The sequence below is a fragment of the Mastigoproctus giganteus genome, chromosome 2, assembly GCF_048544385.1.
Source record: "Mastigoproctus giganteus isolate SK-2022 chromosome 2, ASM4854438v1, whole genome shotgun sequence".
NCBI classification, from domain to species: Eukaryota; Metazoa; Arthropoda; class Arachnida; order Uropygi; family Thelyphonidae; genus Mastigoproctus; species Mastigoproctus giganteus.
Window position 1 is genome coordinate 205,500,358 of NC_143576.1, and position 20,837 is coordinate 205,521,194.

Below are 20,837 nucleotides of genomic sequence, written 5' to 3' on the forward strand. Positions count from 1 at the left end.
GTTTGTTAAAAAACAGCAGAAGTTAGATTTTTTTTTTAATTGTGTTTTCTCTCGAGGAATAAAGAAGCAGACGATGTTCGCAACAATGGTTTAATTCCGAAATGTAGAAGAGTACACTCGACTACAGTTTTTAAGTACATTTAAACAAATGCCTATACAAGCGAGGGAAGACATGGTACATGTTTACAAATACAACAAATATTTTGTTTCGTCACGACGAGAACACACAGGACTAGCTCTGAAAAATAAGACTAGTTTATACTACCTTCATGGCAAATGCAACAAGCGAATCGCTAAACTTTTCCCCTGGACATGAGACACTGAGCAACAATGTCATGGAAACGCTGTAGACAAATTACGTCATATGGCACATGGTATTCAACAGAAATAACTCTATAAACAAATGCCGTAAGCATTAGATACAATATTTAATAAATTTATATCTTCCTCTTCGAAGATTATTTAAAAACATGTTCTTTGAACACAAATTCTGGCACTGTTAACAGAAAAAAAAACAACAAATAGGCTTAAAGTTGGCGTTTCCAGTTGAATTTTTAGCTTATTCATTATTTGCCGGATGTGACGGCTTTTAGATTTGAAATGCATACAGTAAAAATGCTCATCTCAAAACTATCTATGCTCGGATGATCCCCAAGATGAATTCAACAGGTCTACGATGATTTAAAAAAGTTTAAATTGGTGAAAACATTATAATACTTGCAGTTGTTAGTTGGGTCGCATGGAAAACTTTATATGTCTTTATTTAGTTTTATCTGAACTTTATTTTTATTTCTGGTGGACCATAACTTGCCTAACTGTGGTTAATATACATACTTGGTAGAATAAATTGAAAATATCGAATTAAATGCGATTTTTTTGCTATATTTTATATTTTTTATCGAATATTTCGATTTATTAACACTAGATGGCGTGACGACTCGGTTTTATTTTTATGAATCAATTTGTTGGATATTTTGCAATAATTATTATTTCAAATTGCAAATTCATTTATTTTGCTATATTTTATAGTTTTATCGAATAGTTCAATTTATTAACGGTAGATGGCGTGACGACTCAGTTTTATTTTATGGATCAATTTGTTGAATATTTTGTAACAATTATTATTTCAAATCACAAACGTTGCTATAATTTATAGTTTTATCGGATATTTCTATTTATAAACACCAGAGGGCGCGACAACCCAGTTTTTCCATTTGTTGGGCATTTTGGAACGATTATTTCGGATTAAATGCAGTTCTTTTATGATTTTGGGGAGAATTGTACAAAACGATGTGAAAAGCAATAATAAATATTTTAAAATTAAAAACGATAAAAGAAAAACAAAGGTAAAAAAGAATTGTACTAATTGAAATCGTTGGTAGATGCTTTTTGAAATTATTTTGATATTTGCATTTTTTTAAATTCTTTTATCGAGTTAAAGCAGAGTATCTTAAAGTGGTTTTTTAAGTGTATTACTTATCTTTCATTTTATGCACTTTATGCACATTTTATGCACTTTTAACAATTGGAATCTTGGTAATGTCATGCATTTCGAGACTAGGATCTTTGACAAGCGATTTCATGGTGCAATGATTTTTGATACTGAGGATTATTTGAAATTGGTTATTGCTGAGTCAATCTTAATAAAAATAATTATTGTCTGCGTTGTCGGTAAACACAGAAAGAAATAATTTAAATGATGTATACTCGTATATGTGGAAGTGGTGTTAGATTTTTTTTTTCATGGACTCATCCAAGTTCACCTAATTATTTTACAACTGCTTCGTAATATTTAAGAACATTCAATGTTCATCCATCCTTGCGAATCTTATAGCTCTAAAGTGTAGTCTATCACAGTATTCTAAACTCTGTCTTTTTCTCTGCTAAGGGCAAAAAACAAAAAGAAAAAAAAAGGTAACAAACGTATGAATCACAGGGCAGTTTAAAAAAAAAAAACAAAAACAAAAATACATTATTGCACTGAGGTTGTCTCTGGATTGGCTGCATCCCCAGTGCGTGGGATGCAATAGAACTTTTTGTGAGCTAAAAAGTTTGATAGATGATTGAATGATATGTCACATGACTTGCAGTATTTAGGTCCCGTCTTTGGTACTTGCACAATAGCTGACTGACTCCTGGAGGCCACTAGCGCCAAAGAGGTCCCCACATTACCGTTACTACTACTACTACTACTACCATTGCTGGTACTACCACTACTACTACCACCACCAGCCAGCATGGGTGGGCTACTTTCGGTCTTTACAGGCACCGCCTCACCATCAGATGGCGCCGGTAGCGCTAGGTATCCGTTGGACACTAAGCCCGGACTGGATTTTTCCTCGAGAGGTACCGAAGTGTCTTGCGTAGGAATTTTGTCGGTGTCCAGTCTCTCCGTCAACTTGCCCTGAGAGGAGGAGACGTCGGCGGAATGTGCGTGCCTCACCTGCAACACGTTGACGGCGTTCGAACTGGACACCAAGTCTCTGTGCACCAGTTTCACGTGTCGTACCACATTGCCCTTGTAGGAAGACGAATAACCGCAGTACTGACACCAGTGGGTGACGTCACCGGGGATCACGTGATCCGCTATGTTCTCCGGGGGTGTTGTACACGACGCCTTCTTCAGGTTTGTCTCGCTGCGAACATCCGAGACGATCACACTGCTGGTTGGATGGCAGCCAGAAGGGGGATCGTTTCCAGCAGAGTCACTGTTGAACGACGAATTACTTCTTTCGGACAGACTTCTCTCGCGCAGCGCCTTCCTCCCCATGGGTCCACCGATAGCCGTACCTTCCTCGTCGACACAAACTATGTACGCTTCTTCCGGCGTCGGATTTCCTTTGTCCAGATGAATCCTTATGTGGGTCCTCATCCCCCGAAGGGTGTGTCCCTTGTAGCCGCAAATGGAACAACGAAAAGCTTTAACTCCCGTGTGGGTCACTAGATGGCGCTGTGCGGCGCTTAAGGTTGGACAAAAGACGTCACAATACGGACATTTTCTCTGGACTAAACAAGGGTGGTTTCGTAGCGTCTCTTCTGTGGGATAGACGTTTTTACATTTGCTACATCGAAATTGTTGCGATCCTGGTAAGGGGGTTGCGCAGATGGGATTTCTGAGGGATTCCCGTTTGGGACAGTAGTAGGTCTGGTGAGCCTGGAGGTTGTCTAAGGAAGTGAATTTAATCCCGCAAGCGACGCAGAAAAATTGGTAGATGGGTTGCTGTAAGGGAGGAGAATGACTGTCCAATGAATCCGTTTGGGAAGGAAGCGTGGTCAGGCCTATAGCTCTGGGAGACATCGGACTTAAACCTACCGAGGGACATTCTTCTTTGTCCGGAGACTCTTCTTCGGTTGACATCCGGTGTTCGGGAGAAGCGCTCTTCCTCTGCACTTTCTGTTGCCTGGCAGCGCAATACTGTCTCTTGTGTACGAGATAATTCTCGTGCTTGTAGAACACGATGTTGCATTCTTTGCACCTGCTGTTTCCTTGTTTCACCAACACTTGCGAGGAGAGGTTAGCCAGGGCTGACGAAGGAGCGGGAGACTCGAGGACTGGACTTACAGGAACTGGAAGACTCGCAGATGAGTTTAGCGTGGAGTTGCCCAAGCTGTGAAGATTTGGTAAGGTTGGGAGACCCAACATTAATTTTGATTCAAACTCTGTAACACCGGAGAAAGAAGTCGAAGTTTCGGGGGATCCTGTCGGCCGATTAGGGGACTTCTTCCCTTCCATTTTGTTTAGTTGCATGGGTGACGGAGGTGTGCACAAGTCTTTCTTTCGAACCGTGAGGTCCAATGGCACTTCGGTCGAGGCACTTCCACTTGCCGAAGAAATCTCAGGGGAGGGTTCGCATTTTTCTGTCTGTTTAGGGGTGGTCGCAGTTTCCTTGCCTCTTCCCATCTCCTTGTGCTCGTTCTTCGTCCTTTCTACACTTTTCGCGCTTTCTTCCAACGATTCGTTACTCTGAGTGACGATAGACGGCGCTGTGGATGTGCCGGGAAGTACCGTAAATGCGGGTATGATGCTCGGTGGCGAAGAAGTGGAGTCGTCTCCAGCCATTGCCGACGAACTTCCAGGGATGACGATGTTACCGGCAGGGACTAGACCCGCAGCTGGTGAGAGTCCGCCCCCGGCGATGTACGAACACGGCACGAGGATCAGGGGACTAGTAGAAATGGCTGCGTACAGCGGCTGGTTGAACACCATGTTGTAGGAAGTGGGGCCGTGGACGGGAATGAGGCTCCCCTTGTCAGCAGACAGAGAGCTGTTCTGGTCGGTGGCAGAAGCGGCGGTGGTCGTGGCGGCGACGGTGGTGGTGATGGTGGGAGGAGCATGAGGGGGAGACCCTGAGGTGATGTTCTTCTGCACGTGCCTGGTGTTGCAGTAGTACTGCTTGTGCACCTGGTAGTTCTTGTACGAAGAGAACTGGATGTCGCAGTTGGAGCAGTACCGGGCCACCGGAGGGGTGTTCTGAGCAAGTTCGTTCGAGGCCATGATCGCACTCTCGAGCGACGGCGGAGGCGAACCGTGCATGCGCATGTGGCGGGTCAAGCTTGCCTTTTTGTCGGCGGTGTAGGTGCAGTACGAGCAGCTGTAGGTGACCCCGCTCTTGATCGTTTTCGGATCACTTCCGACCGTTTTCGAGACTTTTTCCTCCGGTGGGGATCTTGTTACCGACGCTCTCTTTATCACGTGATGACCTCCGAAGCGATCTTTCTCTGGGTCGTTTGATTCCGATGCTGCGTTCACGTCAAAGTTGTAGGACTCTGGAAGAGAGAAAGAAGGAATTTGAGAACAGAACAAAAATAATTCATTGTAAAAGAAAGGCAAAAAGATCTGAGCAGAAAATAGCTAATAGGACAGAAAGAGAGAGAGAGATATTTGTACAATTTGGACCCATCTCGTGTCCAAATTGTACAACAGAAATAAAAGACGAAGAATTTCGAATGCCATTTTCAAATCGACTCGGGCAAATCGCTCCTCCAAACTCCTAGCTCTCATTAAAAATTTGCGAGGCCAACTTCAGGCACCTCCGACCCCACTCCCTCTGTTCCTAATGCCCCTCTTTAGGTTAAAAAAACAAAAATAAAAGACGTGAGTCGTGTGCAACCACACTTGAAGTTTCTTATGAGGTTACAGGAGCAGCACGTCTCTTGATTAAGGAGGCGTCATCTCCCCGAGCAGTTCGCCGCTTCACCCCTGCCATTACTAGAGGGAGGGGGGACGCGGGGATCGTCACATTTAAGTAAATCAAGTAACCTTACTCACAGAGCGCGCGCATTAGCGCCACCTCAGGCATGTTATAATCTCAACGATACCATTCCGCGTTACGTTGCGATGTTTGCCGGGTGGACCGGTCGATTGAAAGGGGGGGAGGGGAGCCAGCAGAGAAGGGACGTTTTTCTTACCAGCAGAGAAGGCACGTTCTCTCTTTGCTGCGTCATAAACCACCCAGTAGAAGACGAAGTGCGCGATTAAGTTTATTTACTGGCGCTATTACCACTTTCTTAGTATCGGGCCGGGCCATCTACATACGTCGGGAGGCTGTTGTGCAGAGTCGTGGCCAAACCACACTTCGCTGTACTGACGAAGAGATCTTATTTTATCCGAGAGAACGCCATGCGATGCTTCACCAGCTTTTCGGCTTTTCACTTTTGCTCATCATTCTCTCACTGATAAAGTTACTCCACTATTGGTTTGGCAGCACTTAGCAACAGCATCTCTATCGCTGCTACCTTGACTACAAATTCCACCGCGGTTACCACAGCAACGTGTATTATTGTGACATTAGTAAGGCGCATCTGTACCCGTTTTTTTTTTTTTTTTTTATTGCCTTAGTAGCTTATCGTGATAATTTTAGAGCAAACAGCAATGTCGCTACAGTAAAGTGCAATGCTGTTTGTATTAATGTACACTGTGTTAGCAAAAGTACAGGGACACGAACGAAGAAGTCAATTTTATGAAACTTATTGATCGCAGCAGTTGTAGTTTGGACACATATTTATAATGATTCTTTTCCGTATTTTGGACTCTTAGAATATGTTCTAGAATTTTATTGCAAAAGTGTAACTATCTTTGACGTCGATTAATTGGCAAACTGTGAAATTGGAGGTCAGACAACAGCGTAAGGTCACCTAGAGAACGACATATTTGGAACCACAAAAAATAGCCCAGAATAAGTAAAAGCCAGAAATATCGAAGACCATGTCCACTTCTCAAGTATATATGGCTGAAAACTCGATTTCTTGAACGTTAGACTGGGTTAAACTAGCAGAAGTCCTCCATCATATTAACATTCCTTCCTCACCCCCTTGATACCTTTTTCCACTTCTTTTATATGCTGATGGAATCTTTCTCCCTGATCTTCACTTCTGGGAAGTAATTTGTTTGGATCTAGCTGTGGCTTGTCTTTAATGTGTTTTGAACGTAGTGTCAGAGACTTTTTTGGCGACCACCCTTTCCTTTTCCAATGTTCGCTTCTTGCTATAGAATATCTCACAGAGAAATGGCCCAGTAGTAGGCCAGTAACTTTAAAATCTCAGCTCGCGAGCCAGCCTTGTACTACAATATAATCCCTGTACTGAATTTATTTTCTAAAAAGAAGCTTGAAATTTTCTTAGTTTTCTTTCAACTGTGCTCAATGGATAAGGTGAATAGATGCATATTTGTTTCCATTATGAAGGAGAATTCCTTCGAGACTTTGAGTCAACAAATAGCCTCCATTCTGTTGGTTGGTTGGTGGTAGCAAATTCCAAAACCACTCATAACTGCAGGAATGTTGTTGCAAGGTATCATTGAGTCCTCTTCTTTAAAAAAATGGAAAAAGCAATGGTATTTTAAGTCCTTTTCTATGCCATGAAAAGATTGTTGCCTGGACAAGTAGATTCTTGAATTTCAGTCTTCACCCTAAATTCCTTTAGGTAGTTTTAAATCTGTTTACACAAAGTGAACTCGAGATTGTCCAGTTCAATTGGTCCCGAGTTGTGAATTTCTTTGTCACGGTAATTTATATGATCCTGTAGATCACAAAAGTCAGATTCGGGATCTGATGGCATATGTTCAAGAACAACTGGTGGAGGTGTTACCGGTAGTTCAAGTCCTTGGGGTATTGGCCTTATAGCTGAATTAAAGTTGGCATACACAGTGTTCTGCTTGTTCTTTGCGTTAAATGTACAGAACAAAAGTAGCAATCATTAATATGATCCCAAAGTTCCCTCCCACCATGGGAATGGCAAATGCCATGGCTTTCTTTTCACCACATTTCGACAAACGCAAGCTCTCCACAGTTTGTTATTGCTGTTATTGGATTTTAGGAACATCGGCAGCTAAGGCCATGTTACTCCATGTATACTGTCTGCAAATTTTATGTGTTCTGAGGTCGATTTTCTATTTGCTGGACAAAGAAACGGAGTTTCCGGGAGGGAAAACCATATTATCCTTCCATTGAGACCGAGTAACACAGCCACGTCGTGAGAAAGGCCCATAAAAATTCCTCCCATCATGATGACCTAATTTAATCCCAAAATATTGATCATATACGTGTTCACAAATGATGTTATGTCCTGACTTTGTATCTCGACAACATAAAATTACCAAAAATGAAACAAAACAGACATGGGATGAAATCAGCAGATGCGTGTGCATGGAGGATTTTCCAGTTGTAAACAAGCTGACTGAGGAGATTAATAAAAGAAGATTTGTAGAACGAACACGGTGGTGGGGGGAGGGAAGCATGTAGCTCACATAATTCTTAAGACGTGGCGGAAAAGTCACCCAGTTGATCCATTAAGGTTCAAAGAATTACCAGAACAGGACGCACGCAAAGCGAGAAAGTAAAGAAGTCGCCTTAGTAATCTTCTTAAAATCATCGCGAGTTAGTGTCGTTTGGAAAACGTAAGGAACTAAGGGAGCACCTACGCGGAACGCAAAGGCACTTAAGGGGATAAATGTTGCACGCTCTCATCTCTGGTCCATCATTTATTAACCAGCCAGCGTAGATTATGTTTGTTTCGTAAGAAGACATCCTTCTGAAAAACCAACGGGCCACCCTCCTCCTCCTGGCTTGTCCTTTCCCTACTACCCTACTGAGGAACTCCACGATATTACAGTGCCGTCGCTATGGAAACGGTGACGTCAAAGGTGAGGACATCGCTATGCGTTTGTTCACGTGATGCATTTACAGCGAGCGATGGATCGCCTTTGGTTCTTGAAGGAAGAGGCAATTTCGGATAATTATACGCATTGGAGAGTCCTGTTTTAGGATGATGCAGGATTCAAGTAACAGAGTAATCAATATGGAGAGAGGAAGAAAAAGAACCATCAACAGAGCTTCAGTAATTCGTCTCAGTTTGAAGAAAGAAGAAATTATTCCGATTGTCCCAATGTTTTGTCTCATCATTTCTCGCCTCTTCTGTTTGTCTTTTCAATTTTCTGCCTTCGTGCTTTTTCCACATTAATGCGTTTCCTCTGTGTTACCATTTCTAGGAACCCTTTTTGTTTTTGTCCAATCTCTTCCCCCCATTTACTTATATTATTATCCTGACGCTGTACCCCTTTCTCCTCTCCCCCTCCCCCTTTTCAAAATCGCACGGTTGTTTGCTCCCAACTGAAACTGGTTACCATAGAAATATCTGTCGAGATGCTTGTCCCCCACCCCCCCACCCTTTTTCGAGAAAACTGAACGTGCTCTTTAAATGAAACTTTTCCACGTCTCCAGTCCATAGCGACGTAAAAATTTTAAGTGCGTCATATCTTTCCCTATTCATGTCCATTTTGTTTCGCTTTGTTAACTCGTTTCTTTCTTTTTCTTTTATCTTTCACGCGCTGCTATGACAGGTAAGAGTGAAGAAGGAGTTTTGTGTAAAAGGCGTACCGTTTACAAAGATTTTTCAGCGAGTCAATATTTTCCATTAAGGGCGAGTTGGTGAAAAAGAGAAACCGACTCTTTAAAAAAGAAAAAAAAAAGCTGGATTTTGTGACACGAACATATGTTTGTTTGTGTGTTCGAGGAAGAAGACAGTTGTGCCATCTGCCGGAGTCAGTTTATTTTGAAACTGACTTTTGTGTTTTGTTGTGGGAAAAAATATCCACAAAAGTAAGCGTGGATTGATAAAAATGGTAAAAGTTTCTATTTGGGAGAGTTTTAGAAACTTTGCGAGTAACGCTGGCAATTTGAGATAGTTTCCATCAAGAAGGTTTATTATTGTTGAAAAGGGCTTTTAAAGGACCGGGCATAAATAACCAGAGTCCACAGACAACGATCACCTAATAGTAAACAATTTATAAATGATGTCTGTCCTGTCCAACTTTGTTAAAAAGTAATCACAACTCAGAGAAACTGATTAAGGATTTAATATAGTACATTTGGTATAGATATCGAAAATTAAATCAAATGCTCGGTGCACTTTAGAAATTCAATGTTGAAATAGAAAGTTAAATCTATATACAATGACTAGGGCTACTAACAGTGTACCTAAACACGACTACAACTTAAAAAGAAAATATTAATGTTATTCTTTATTACTCATAAATTTTAACAATCGCTAAAAGCAAACATTTGATTTTGGAATTTTGAAACCTCTCTCTTGCCAAAATAATGATGGAGCACGCCCTCGTGAAACAAAATAAACCCCGGAAGCTGTAAACCAACAAATAATAACCCCCTCCTGACTGTAAACGCGATTTATGAGCAACGATACCTCCTTAAAAAAGCAGTCCTTTGTCAGAAGCGACTTCTAGATATCATTAAGAATCACGTCCATAAGAATTCCTCGAAAAACAATCAGATTGGCGAAATACGAGCTTACATTTGTTAGTGAGTGGGACGATTGACGAGGTCACCTCATTACTATAGTCTTTTCTGTCTTTCCCCTTAATTCCTTCGCTAACAACGCCCTGTATGAGAGCGCGAGCTCGCCTCACTCTCGCTGGTAATGAGCATCCAGTTCCATTTCCTCTAATTTCATCTTATTTCGTGTGTTACAAACCTAAGACTAATTTTTCCAGAATTTTTGATATCACTCCATTTACAGAAATAAATCCTTCAGGAAAATATCCGTTCGGGTCACATCTTTCATTTTAGAGTGCCGATTAACGATGGCGTCGCCATCTGTCAGACAATGTATACACTAATCAATATGCCCGTATTTTTATTAGTTTTTTTTTAAGATGGTTATTCTCAAATATTTCAATTTTTATGGTTACTTAAAATTTATCTTTAGTTTTTATGCTTGATAGGGATTTTTATGATTGAATCTCTTACGAATTTTCACTGTGTTAACCACCACGCTGGTGGTTGACACAATGATCGGGATGGTCATTAATTGTTCCATATGCCACATCACTCTGACTACTATCTAAGGTCTTTGTACTTCCTGATCTTTCATCTTCGGTTTTCTAGAGGTTGCCAATGTTGGGCACTGCTATGTCTATCAGGTAGGTATCCATATCCTTCTTGTCGATGAGGGTTATTGTCCAGTCTGTTATGCAAATCCTCTTGTCCGTTCTTTTGGCGGGGTCCCAGTACAACTTGTGGGTTGGGGTGTCTAGTAGGACTTGAGTTAGCTTTATAATACGGTATACTCTCTTTGATCAACTCGTATTTCTTGGCTAGCTTCTAATGTACCGTATTATCCTGGCGACTTGGTGAGTTTGTGAGTGTGCTTCGTCTGAGTGATCATCTTGCATCCCGCGGTGATGTTCTGGATTGTTTCTAGGGCAAGGTGGCACGCTGACATGTCATCTATCATTCCAGGATCCCTAGCGATGTATTTTCAGTAGTTTCTGGTAGTGATTAGTCTTGGATGGCGAGCGTCAACGTTAGGGTCCTGGAGAAGTATTCTATTGATGAGCCATACGTTGGAAGCCTCCTTATCTATGTAGTCCTGATGGAGATCATTGTAGTGTCCGCAACGGAGTGCCTTCTTTGCCTATGTTCCGTCTTCCCTTCATCCTTCTGGGTGGATGGATTAGGGTTTTAGTTTCAACAATATTAGAATTGATTGTCTACAGAGCAGTATCTTAAAGGCCATCGTTCCAATAACAAGATGTTTGAGGTATTGATGCATCACTTCACGTCAAGACAACGAACCAGTCACCTTACTAGTTAGTGCTGCCATCTATCGACCGTATTCTGAACACCTTTTATTTTCTCTTATTCTTTTTTTCCCTAGTTCAAAATGTGGCTTTTAAATATGTCAGCTATATAATCCTTCTCTATTCTATTAATTATAATATACTAAAACAGCATAATCGCTTGAACGAGAAGCAAACAAAAGATGCGCTCATTATTAAAGATGAAATTTCGATTTATTGATTATAATTCGATTATAATTATCTTTAATTAATAACAGAGAGTATGATATTGAGAGAAGGGCGTAGGAGTGATTTGTTATATGGAATCCGAATCAAGAAAACAGTAAAACAATTACTAAAGAAATGCTAGAAAATCTGCCAGTTTGGTCAACCAAATACTGAAGTAATAAATATTAAGAAATACAATAGAATTCTTTAGAACATCTGTTGCTTCTAGAAACTAAAACTGGGTGAGAGAACACATTCTTTATGGTTGACCAAACTGGCAGATAAGAATTCCGAATACCATTTTCTAAGCAAAGTATCTCTCATTAAAATGGCTGATTTCGCATAACGTAGCAAAAGTACCGTTCAGATGACGAGTATTTCAACATCAAGTTGTTTGGTTCCCCGAATAGGGATGTAAGCTTCTTATGGTACACCGAATCTCTTAATATTCCAAAGAATGAAATCCATTTAAGAAACTGTCGTCCCAAAATTGTGACTCTAAACTTCTCTTAAGGATGAGGAAATACTTCCTCATCCTTGGAAGTATTTCTGAACTTCATCTGAGGTTGGAATCGACCATAGCCTTATTTTACACAGTGTAGATACTCCACAATATACAGAAGTATCCACAGTGAAATTTAACATTCTACTATTATTTCAAAGGAAAAAAAAACAGAAAGAAAATGACATTTTAGTTTTTGAACCTTGTAATTAGCACCACATACTGGCTTTCTTGAGAAACTAGATAAATAATAATAATAGTTCATCCCATTCATCTACGAACTTCTTATTGGTCATACGATGCATGTGGATCCTATATCCAATATTTATCGCAAATAACACAACGGTAAGTGGCGATACTACCTTGATCTGGAATAATCTTGGACTGTTTGTTTGTTTGTTTGTTTGTTTGTTTGTTTGTTTCGGAATTTATTGGGCGCATCGGCAACTATGGCCATAGTGCGCCATAATCTTGGACACTAGCAACTTGTTTCGCAAGAAACCTTTGCTATAACAACATATCCCTAATACTACACAACCCACCATAGACCCCTACTGTCGAAAAATGCGGTGATTTTTATTAAAAACTCGCCCATATTTTAATTCTAGTGAAGAATATTTAAAAGTCTAAGGTGATCACAAAAAACATCGTTAAAAACATATAACACAAGGTCAAAAGGTCATGATTCAAGGTCAAAGAATGTTATAGAACAAGGTCAAGCAAGGTCATAACGCAAGGTTAAGCAAGGTCATAACGCAAGGTTAAGCAAGGTCATAACGCAAGGTTAAGCAAGGTCATAATGCAAGGTCAACCAAGGTCATAGAAATAATTTATAGATAAGGTAAATTCGTATTTCAAATTTAAAGAGAGCAGAAATTCATTGGTTTTTCATGTAAATTTTCCTGAATTTGGATAGCTCATAGTTTAACACTGTAAATGAGCGATTTTGATTAAAGATTTAAGAGCAGACGTCTTTGACAATACTAAAATAACATCCCGCATTTAACACTAATTAGATACAATAGAGCGAGCGTGTCTCGGAAAACATAATTAGTAGCAATCTGCAACCAGCATAATTAAATATGAGCTTGTTATTTAAATCCCGGGATTAAAGGATATTAACGTTCAATAAACATCGTATTTAAATATCTGGAATAATCTTAATTGCGTTGCCGATCAACAACGTCCAATTCAGTCTTGGTCACAGCGAGGAAATCGGGATAATTTTCCTTTTGAAGTTTTGTTTACATCTCTCTCTCTCTCTCTCTCTCTCTCTTTCTCTCTCTGAGAGATTTCTACTGCCATTTCTTAAGTGGTTGTGATTCAGCGAATGTTGTTTCTCTCTCTCTCTCTCTCTCTTTCGATTCCATATATTCAAAACAAACTATTCAACCGGATGACTGTAGCTTATAATGATTATTGTTAACGTACATAATTGTCATTCGTTCCTAAGGCTATTTAAAACACGTGCACGTATGGGAGTTAAATCGCCCCTATTCTAGCTGCCTGTCACTTCATTTGTTCGGTAAAACATCTGTCACATTAGATGTAATTAGCGAATGCTTGAGGACACGCAATCCCATTCACCAGCCATCATCCAGTCAACAATGTAGCGCAATTTTTCACTCTATTACCCTCACCAAACATGTGTTTAATGAGGGAAAATTAGAAAACTCTAGGCTGTCTTCACAATAACCGTCTCTGGCGCATTTATTAGACCTCGTCTGAATGTGTTTAACAGATAACGTGCAATTAATAAAAGAGACGCGTTTGAGCTTTTGACGTTAATGATTCTAATGGTTCACCAAAAGGGTTTGCTCATGGGCATCCCAACACACACTTAAAAATTATAAACGGTACCAGATGCTGTCGACAGATGGCACCACTTACCCATCGCAGCTTCTCCGCAACTGTGACTAGCCTCGTCGCTGTTTGCTTCCGATTTTACAGCAGCAGCAGCAGCAGCAGCCGCGTCTAGTCGATGTGAACAGTAATATGTTTGATGCGCATGAAGAGTTCTTACGCTACTAAATGTTATCCCACATGGAGCACATCGAAATCCGGTGTCCACTGGAAATAGAAAATAAAACAAGAGAAGATTTGTTATTGATATCATTCAATACACACACAGAAGGTTTGGTTAGATAAGAGAAGCTGGAAATTGAAGTTATCGAACAAACCCTTCTGCTGGGTATCTGTTCTCGTGTGTTTTTTTGTGCGTGTCTGTGTGTTATCTAGCATAAAGACCTTGATCAGACATATGCATTTAGGTGGTGATTACCACAGTCGATACTTCGACTCGGTGAGGGATTTGTTTTCTAGTCCGCTCCCTCCTATCTCTGTTCTTAACAAATAGATATTCTGCAGCGCCATCTATCGCTAAACAGTAGAAAAATCTTATCTAATATAGTACTTATTGAACGAGTGGAACACGTAGTTGGCATAAATATATGGAATTTTAATGGCTAAACCAATTGAATCTAAACTTTCTTTCGTATTTAAATAAAAAAATCAAATAGAGAGAAAAAGAAAGAAGAAAAACAAGCGCTGTATACTATAAAAAGGATAAAAAAAATGAAGGTCAAAGAAACGTCAAGGTCAAGCAAGGTCATAACACAGAAGCAATTTCTAGATCGCATAAATCTGTATTTCAAATGTCAAAAGCTTTCATTTCGTTAAATGGGAAATGTGAGTTCTTGCATGCAGAACAAATCTGTCCTTTTTATTAAAACAAAAGATTGTTAATGGAAGCTTTATTATAAGTCACCTTCAAAGGCCCACGCAATCTAATAAACTGAACATCACACGGATTAACAAAGATAAAGGACAACACTTCAGCTCCATTTGAAGAGATCTTTAAGAATCCCTCTAATTTCCCAACCGATTCGAAACTCAGATCTGTCCAAACGACAGATCTGAGAAAAATCCAAAACTGGATTTAGAAACGTTATTTAAGCAAATTCTTTAGTACATTAAACGTGCGAGGTGTAGATAATCATATTGGTTATTCAGGGCTCAATAAATTAATATGGTTTGGAAATTTCATGATAAAGCATCTTCCTATTTCTTTATAACCACACAATGATTTCATTTTATTCATTAATTTAGCATTAAACAACATTTGGAAGTATTCAGATTTATGTAATTAATTAAATAATCTTAGTACAAACCAATAAAAAGCATTTATATTCATACGTGCGTTCTAATTTTATATTTAAAATTATGAATGACCACTTTATTAGGTATATCTACACTTCTGCCTAGGAGTTTGGAATTGCGTTTCATTTTAACTTTTCAAAGTTTTTATTAAAACAGGGCCACGTTTTTTACTAATTTTCATTAAAATATTTTCTATTATGTATAGAAATCAATAAACTGAAATAATATTTAAAAAATTAAGAAATTTCTAGAATGTTTCAGAAAGGTGTACAACACTCCTGAATGTGGTAGAACATTGTAGAAGATTCCTGAACGTTGTAGATTATTCTAAAACAATCCAGAAAGTAGAAATATTATTTTGAAATTTTACTAAAGATTGCAGATGTTTACTGAAGATTTTGATGAAAATTTTACTGATAATTCTAGAGTGTTTTTCAATAATATAAATTGAGAAGTAAGAGATGTAACTTATAAAATCGAGCACCCCTCATTCAATTAGAATGAAGGGTGCTCGATATAAAGAATTGAGTGTTGTAAAAAGAAATGCTATTCTAACTCTGTATAAAGAAAGTTATTCTATGAGAAGTATTGGCAAAAACTAAGTGCTACATTTAAAGGAGTACAGACGACCATTCGACAATTCCAGGAGACTGCAGTTTAAAGGACAAACCATGATCATTACGATCGCACATAACAACGCAAACACAAGATGCTTTCCCTGTTTCCATGACACTGATTTCTAAACGCAAGCGACGACTTACTGCATCTGATATCCGAGTACAGTTCAATAGGAACAGAGAAACTCCACTTCCACTGTGAAACTTCGTCTTAAACACGCAGAACCTCATGGTCATGTAGCGGTCTTATTAACACCGGAAAATTGAAAGAAAAGTTGTTTTTTTTGTTCTTTTTTATGAAAACCCCAAACACGAGAGGTATTAGAACCTATAGTACTTAGTACCGTGCTTGGGTTGGAGGTTGAGAAGACGAAAGAAGATATTTGTTGACATTGGACTTGAACTTCTGCATACTGTAATTTTCAGGAAATACGTATGAAGGAAGGTCGTTGTATGAATAAAAGAGAAAGATGAAAAGTTGGTTCTGTGAGTTTGAAGTTGGATGTTGGCTGGTGGCTGCACGTGTTCGGACTGTTTTGAAAGAGAGAGAGCGTGAATTATAGAAGCCAATTCAGAAGAACAGTGCCCATGGAAGTATCTGTAGAAGAGGCATGCAGCAAAAGCAGTACGTCTATGAGAAAGTGAGTGGAGAAACTCTGTTAGAGATGAATCATTAATTAACCTAACTGCCCTCTTCTGAATGGAATCAAGACGCCTGAGCGAGGTTTTGGGGGCACCACCCCAGATGTGGGAACAATATTCCATGGCAGGGCGGATTTGCGATTTGTACAGAGTGAGCAGCTGTTTGGAAGAAAAGTAACGCCGAGAGCGAAAGAGAAAACCAAGTTTTTTAGATGCACAGAAAGCAATATTTGTAATGTGCTTGTGCCAAGAGAGATTAGAAGTTAGGGTAATCCCCAAAAGAGATATATCATTTTGCCTAGAAATCGGAGTGTCACTAAAGATAAGCATAGGAGCAGAAGAATCCTTTTTGCGAGATATAAGACAAGACTGAGTTTTAGAAGGGTTGAAATCAACTAAGTTGTCTTTGCCCCTCTGGAGAATTACCTGGAGATCGGCATTTAAGGAGTTGGTAGCAAATTTTCGAAAAATTGAAGCTGATTGAGCAGGACAAGTTTTCTCAAAATGGAAAGTGGAATGCAATGTGCTATCATCGGCAAAACTATGGATAGGATTTCCAGTCAATGTAAGAAGGTCATGAACATACAAGAGGAAAAGAGTGGGGAAAAGAACTGAACCTTGGGGGACACCGGCATTAGTGGAGAAGTTAGAAGACAGAGAGCCATCTACCATCACCCTCAGTGAGCGATCAGAGAGAAAACTGGATAACCAATTACTAAAAACAGTTGGCAAACCAGAAGATGGGAGCTTGTTTAGAACACCTTTGTGCCAAACACGATCGAAAGCATTTTAGATGTCAAGAGCAACTGTTTGTGTTTCACCGAACTTTTCCATTGAATTTGTCCATAAATGGGTAACATAAGCCAGAATATCATCAGTGGATCGACACTGATGGAATCCATACTGGCGATCATTGATCAGATGGAAGGTTTCTAGGTAGTTTAAGAGTTGGCGGTTAATCGATTTCTCCATTACTTTAGAAAGAGTAGAAGTAATTGCAATGGGACGATAGGATGGGAGGAATTTGTCACCCTTTTTAGGAACTGGCTGGATATGAGCAAATTTCCAAGCAGAAGGAAAAACACCTTTGGAATCAGAAAGTGAAAAAAGGCGGCAAAGAATAGGAATAAGTTCAGGAGCACAGATTTTGAGAACAAGTGGAGAAATACCATCAGGACCTGGAGCTTTCTTACCATCAAGATTCGTCAAAATCCTTTTGACGGAAGATCACAGGAGGCATTGAATGGAGCGTGTTGGGAATGGTGGGAGGTGTTTTACCAAGATCATTAATACATGAGTTGGAAGAAAAATGGGATGCTAGCAAATACATGAGTTGGAAGAAAAATGGGATGCTAGCAGGTCAGCTTTATCCTTGGCTGAAATGACAACAGAACCATCTGGTTTGGACAGAGGTGGGAGCAGAGATGGGCAAAAGTTGCGGCTAATAGCTTTGGCAAGAGACCAGAATACCAGAATAAGCGGTTACCATTAGAGCAAGAAGCAAGTTTTCTACTCTTAGCTTGCTCAAACTCTAGTTTGGACTGGTTAATAACTGTTTTACAATTGTTGCGAGCTTTTGTGTAGGCAGAAAATGAAACTCAAGAATTGGAAACAAGCTAATTACGATATGCAACATTTTTCTCTTGAACAGCCTTAGCACATTTATTGGAAAACCAAGGTTTAGATAAAGGATGAGATTTTAATAAACGATTCCATTCCTACAAAAATAATTTCACTGACACGATCTGAGCAAACGTTGACATCAGAAATTTTGAAACAGTAATCCGACCAAGGAAAAGAAGAAAAGAAATCTCGCAGGTCATCTCATTTTGTTTGCATTCTTGTAATGCCAAACAACACCAGATTGGAAATAGCCACGAGATAAAGGTTCCATTGGAGAAGAGACAATTACCAAGTTGTGATCTGAAGTGCCTAAAGGACCTCTCACTTCGACCGTGTACTTAGAAGGGTTGTTTGTGAGAAAAAGATCAAGCGTGGTGGCTGTATGGTTAGGATTGTCCGGTATTCTTGTAGGTAAATGAACAATCTGTGCAGGGTCATTAGTAATTGCAAAAGCCTCAGCATCTCGACCAGCTGGGTCGGTGTCACTAGAAAACGGAAGTCAGCTGGAGTTGTGAACATTAAAATCACCAAGGAAAATTACCTCATTTTTAGGAAAGTTGCACTGGAGAAAGTCAATTTGCAAAGAGAGAGGAAGTCAAAGGGCTCCAAATTATTAGTGGAGTTTGGAGAACGGTAGAGAGAACAGATGAATTTCACAGAATGAGGTAGAGAGATTTTAAGCCAGAGAAGATCAAAGAGAGGAGATTCCAAATTGCCAAGTCTCTGAGAGGGAATATCAGAACGGACATATGCACAAGTACCACCTTTGAGGCGAAAAGAATCAAAAAGCGAATAATTTGGGCATCTGAGATGAGCAGTAGTTGAATAAACCGATAATTGAGATTCTGTCAGAAAAAGTACATGGCGGTTGGCAGACTGCAAGTGGAAATAGACATCGTTGAGATTAGAATTGAGACCACGTATATTTGTGAAATGAATTAGGAAGTGCTTGGGAGATTTAGATCTTTTCGCAGATAAGCTTGCTCTGTTAGTTTGATAATTCATGGTGTATTCAATAGTGAGAAAGAGTGGGTGGGACATGCTGTATGAAGTAATGAAATTTTTGGATATGGCGTACATATGTTAAGAATATACCCAGATCCTTGACATAACATAGCCTCGACAATGCCCCTCGCATACACACTACTCGGACTCCCTCCAGTTACTATCTGTCAGAGTAGAGGTAGCAAGATTATACACTAGCTGATCCGGAACCCTCCTAGAGAGTTACCAATAGGTTCGGTCCGGTGTACTAATTAGCGGCCGGTCTGCGAACACCGTTTTAGAGCTGTTCCCTCGAAATGTAAGGAATATTGGATCGCACCACGACGTTCATCATAACCTCAAAAGTCATCAGTCATACTGCATGAAGGAAGAGATGGGGAAGGTTGGCTTGGACCAACCGTTTCTTTTGATTTTGATAGTGCAAAAAAAGTACTGTAAACGGGTGTGGCCTTGAGAGTGGAAAAACGTACTTTTTGGATCCAAGCATAGAGATTATGTGAGATGATCAACTGCCTACATTCAAACACGGTGGTGGTTGAATCATAATCTGGGATTCCTGCTATTTTTTTTTTTTTTTTTTTGGACGTGTGACATCGTCAGAATCGAAGGAATTTTAAGAAAAGAAGACTTCTTGGACATAATGCAATATCCTCTGGACTTCAGCTTTGCTTTGTGGAAGAGATTTTATATTACAATAAGACAACAACTCGAATCACAGCTCTAAGGTGTGCAGGGACTTTCTAACAACTACACAACAGGAGAAAAGTATTGTAATTATGGTGTGGCCACCCCAATCGCCTGACTTAAACCAAATAGAGCTTTTATGGAATCTTATAGACCTTGAAGTCCGTGACGTCTGCTGATCTTCACAAAATTTATGCGAAACCTTGAGTTCGCTTGGAATAATGTTAGTCAAGAGATGCTCTTATAAAATTAGTTAACCAAATGCCATGCCTGTGTAAAGCAGTGATAAAATCTTGTGGAGGATATTTTAACAGTCTAGTTATAATTATTAATAATTTCAATATTTTTGCTATAAATTTTTCAATGTTTATTGAGACAGGAAGTCTCAAGGGAATTTTTTCCATCGAGAGGAGTACCACAGGGATCATCTCTTGGGCCTCTTTTATTCACCATCTTTATCAACGATCTACCGCAATTTGTTGAGAGAGGTGGTATCAAGATACTAATGTTTGCCGATGATGTGAAACTATATTCACCTATCTGCAGTCAAGATGATGCAGTTAACCTTCAGACTGCTCTCAACTCTTTTGCTGATTGGGTTGCTTTGAACGGTTTGGAGGTTAATACTATGAAGTGCAGCTCTATTTCCTTTGCCGCTACGAGGAAAACTAAGACTTTAGTTAATGAATATTACATCAAGGAGATGCCGATTTCCAGAGTTGACGAAGTTAAAGATCTGGGAGTTACTTTTACCGCTACATGTGGGTTTGAAAAACACGTTAGGAATATATTAAACCAAGCGAAAAAACAAATTGGCTTCATTAAACGGCAGACGTACAGATTTCAAGATCCTCAGTTCTCTGTGCTCCTATTTAAGACAACTATACTCCCTATAGTGGAGTTTGCTTCTCCTATATGGAACCCACACTATGCATACTTGATACAGCAAATAGAATCGCTCCAGATGAAATTTATCCACTATCTTTCCAGACATAACCCCATGTTTTACCACAGAATCTTCTACCGGAATCTCTGTTTCTACTTCAAGCTTCAATCTCTGGAAACTCGGCGAACTGTTCTTGATTTAAAACTGTTGTACCACATCTTCGCTGGTTCAACCTACCTGCCGGATCTTCTATGCCATATTGATCTTCACGCTCCAGCGGTGGTTACTAGACAGAAGACTACTTTCCACATCGGAAACTCCAGATTAGAGATATCCAGGAACTCCTTCTTCAAAAGAACATTGGCACTCATGAACAAGTTTGACTTGGATATATCTGTGAACAAGAAACAATTTCAC

The 20,837-nt window shown here is 39.7% G+C and overlaps 1 protein-coding gene across 1 annotated transcript in view; it reads right to left on the minus strand.

The window, feature by feature from the left end:
* Positions 1-1,972: 1,972 nt before the first annotated feature.
* Positions 1,973-20,837, minus strand: part of LOC150089960 (zinc finger protein ush-like) — a 192,784-nt gene continuing 173,919 nt past the window's right edge. Inside the window, exons 6-7 of the mRNA XM_090390144.1 lie at positions 13,695-13,874; positions 1,973-4,767 (exon numbers count right to left, since the gene is read on the minus strand). Coding sequence (XP_090246270.1) covers positions 1,973-4,767; positions 13,695-13,874 — 2,975 coding nt within the window. The remainder of the gene's footprint in view (positions 4,768-13,694; positions 13,875-20,837) is intronic.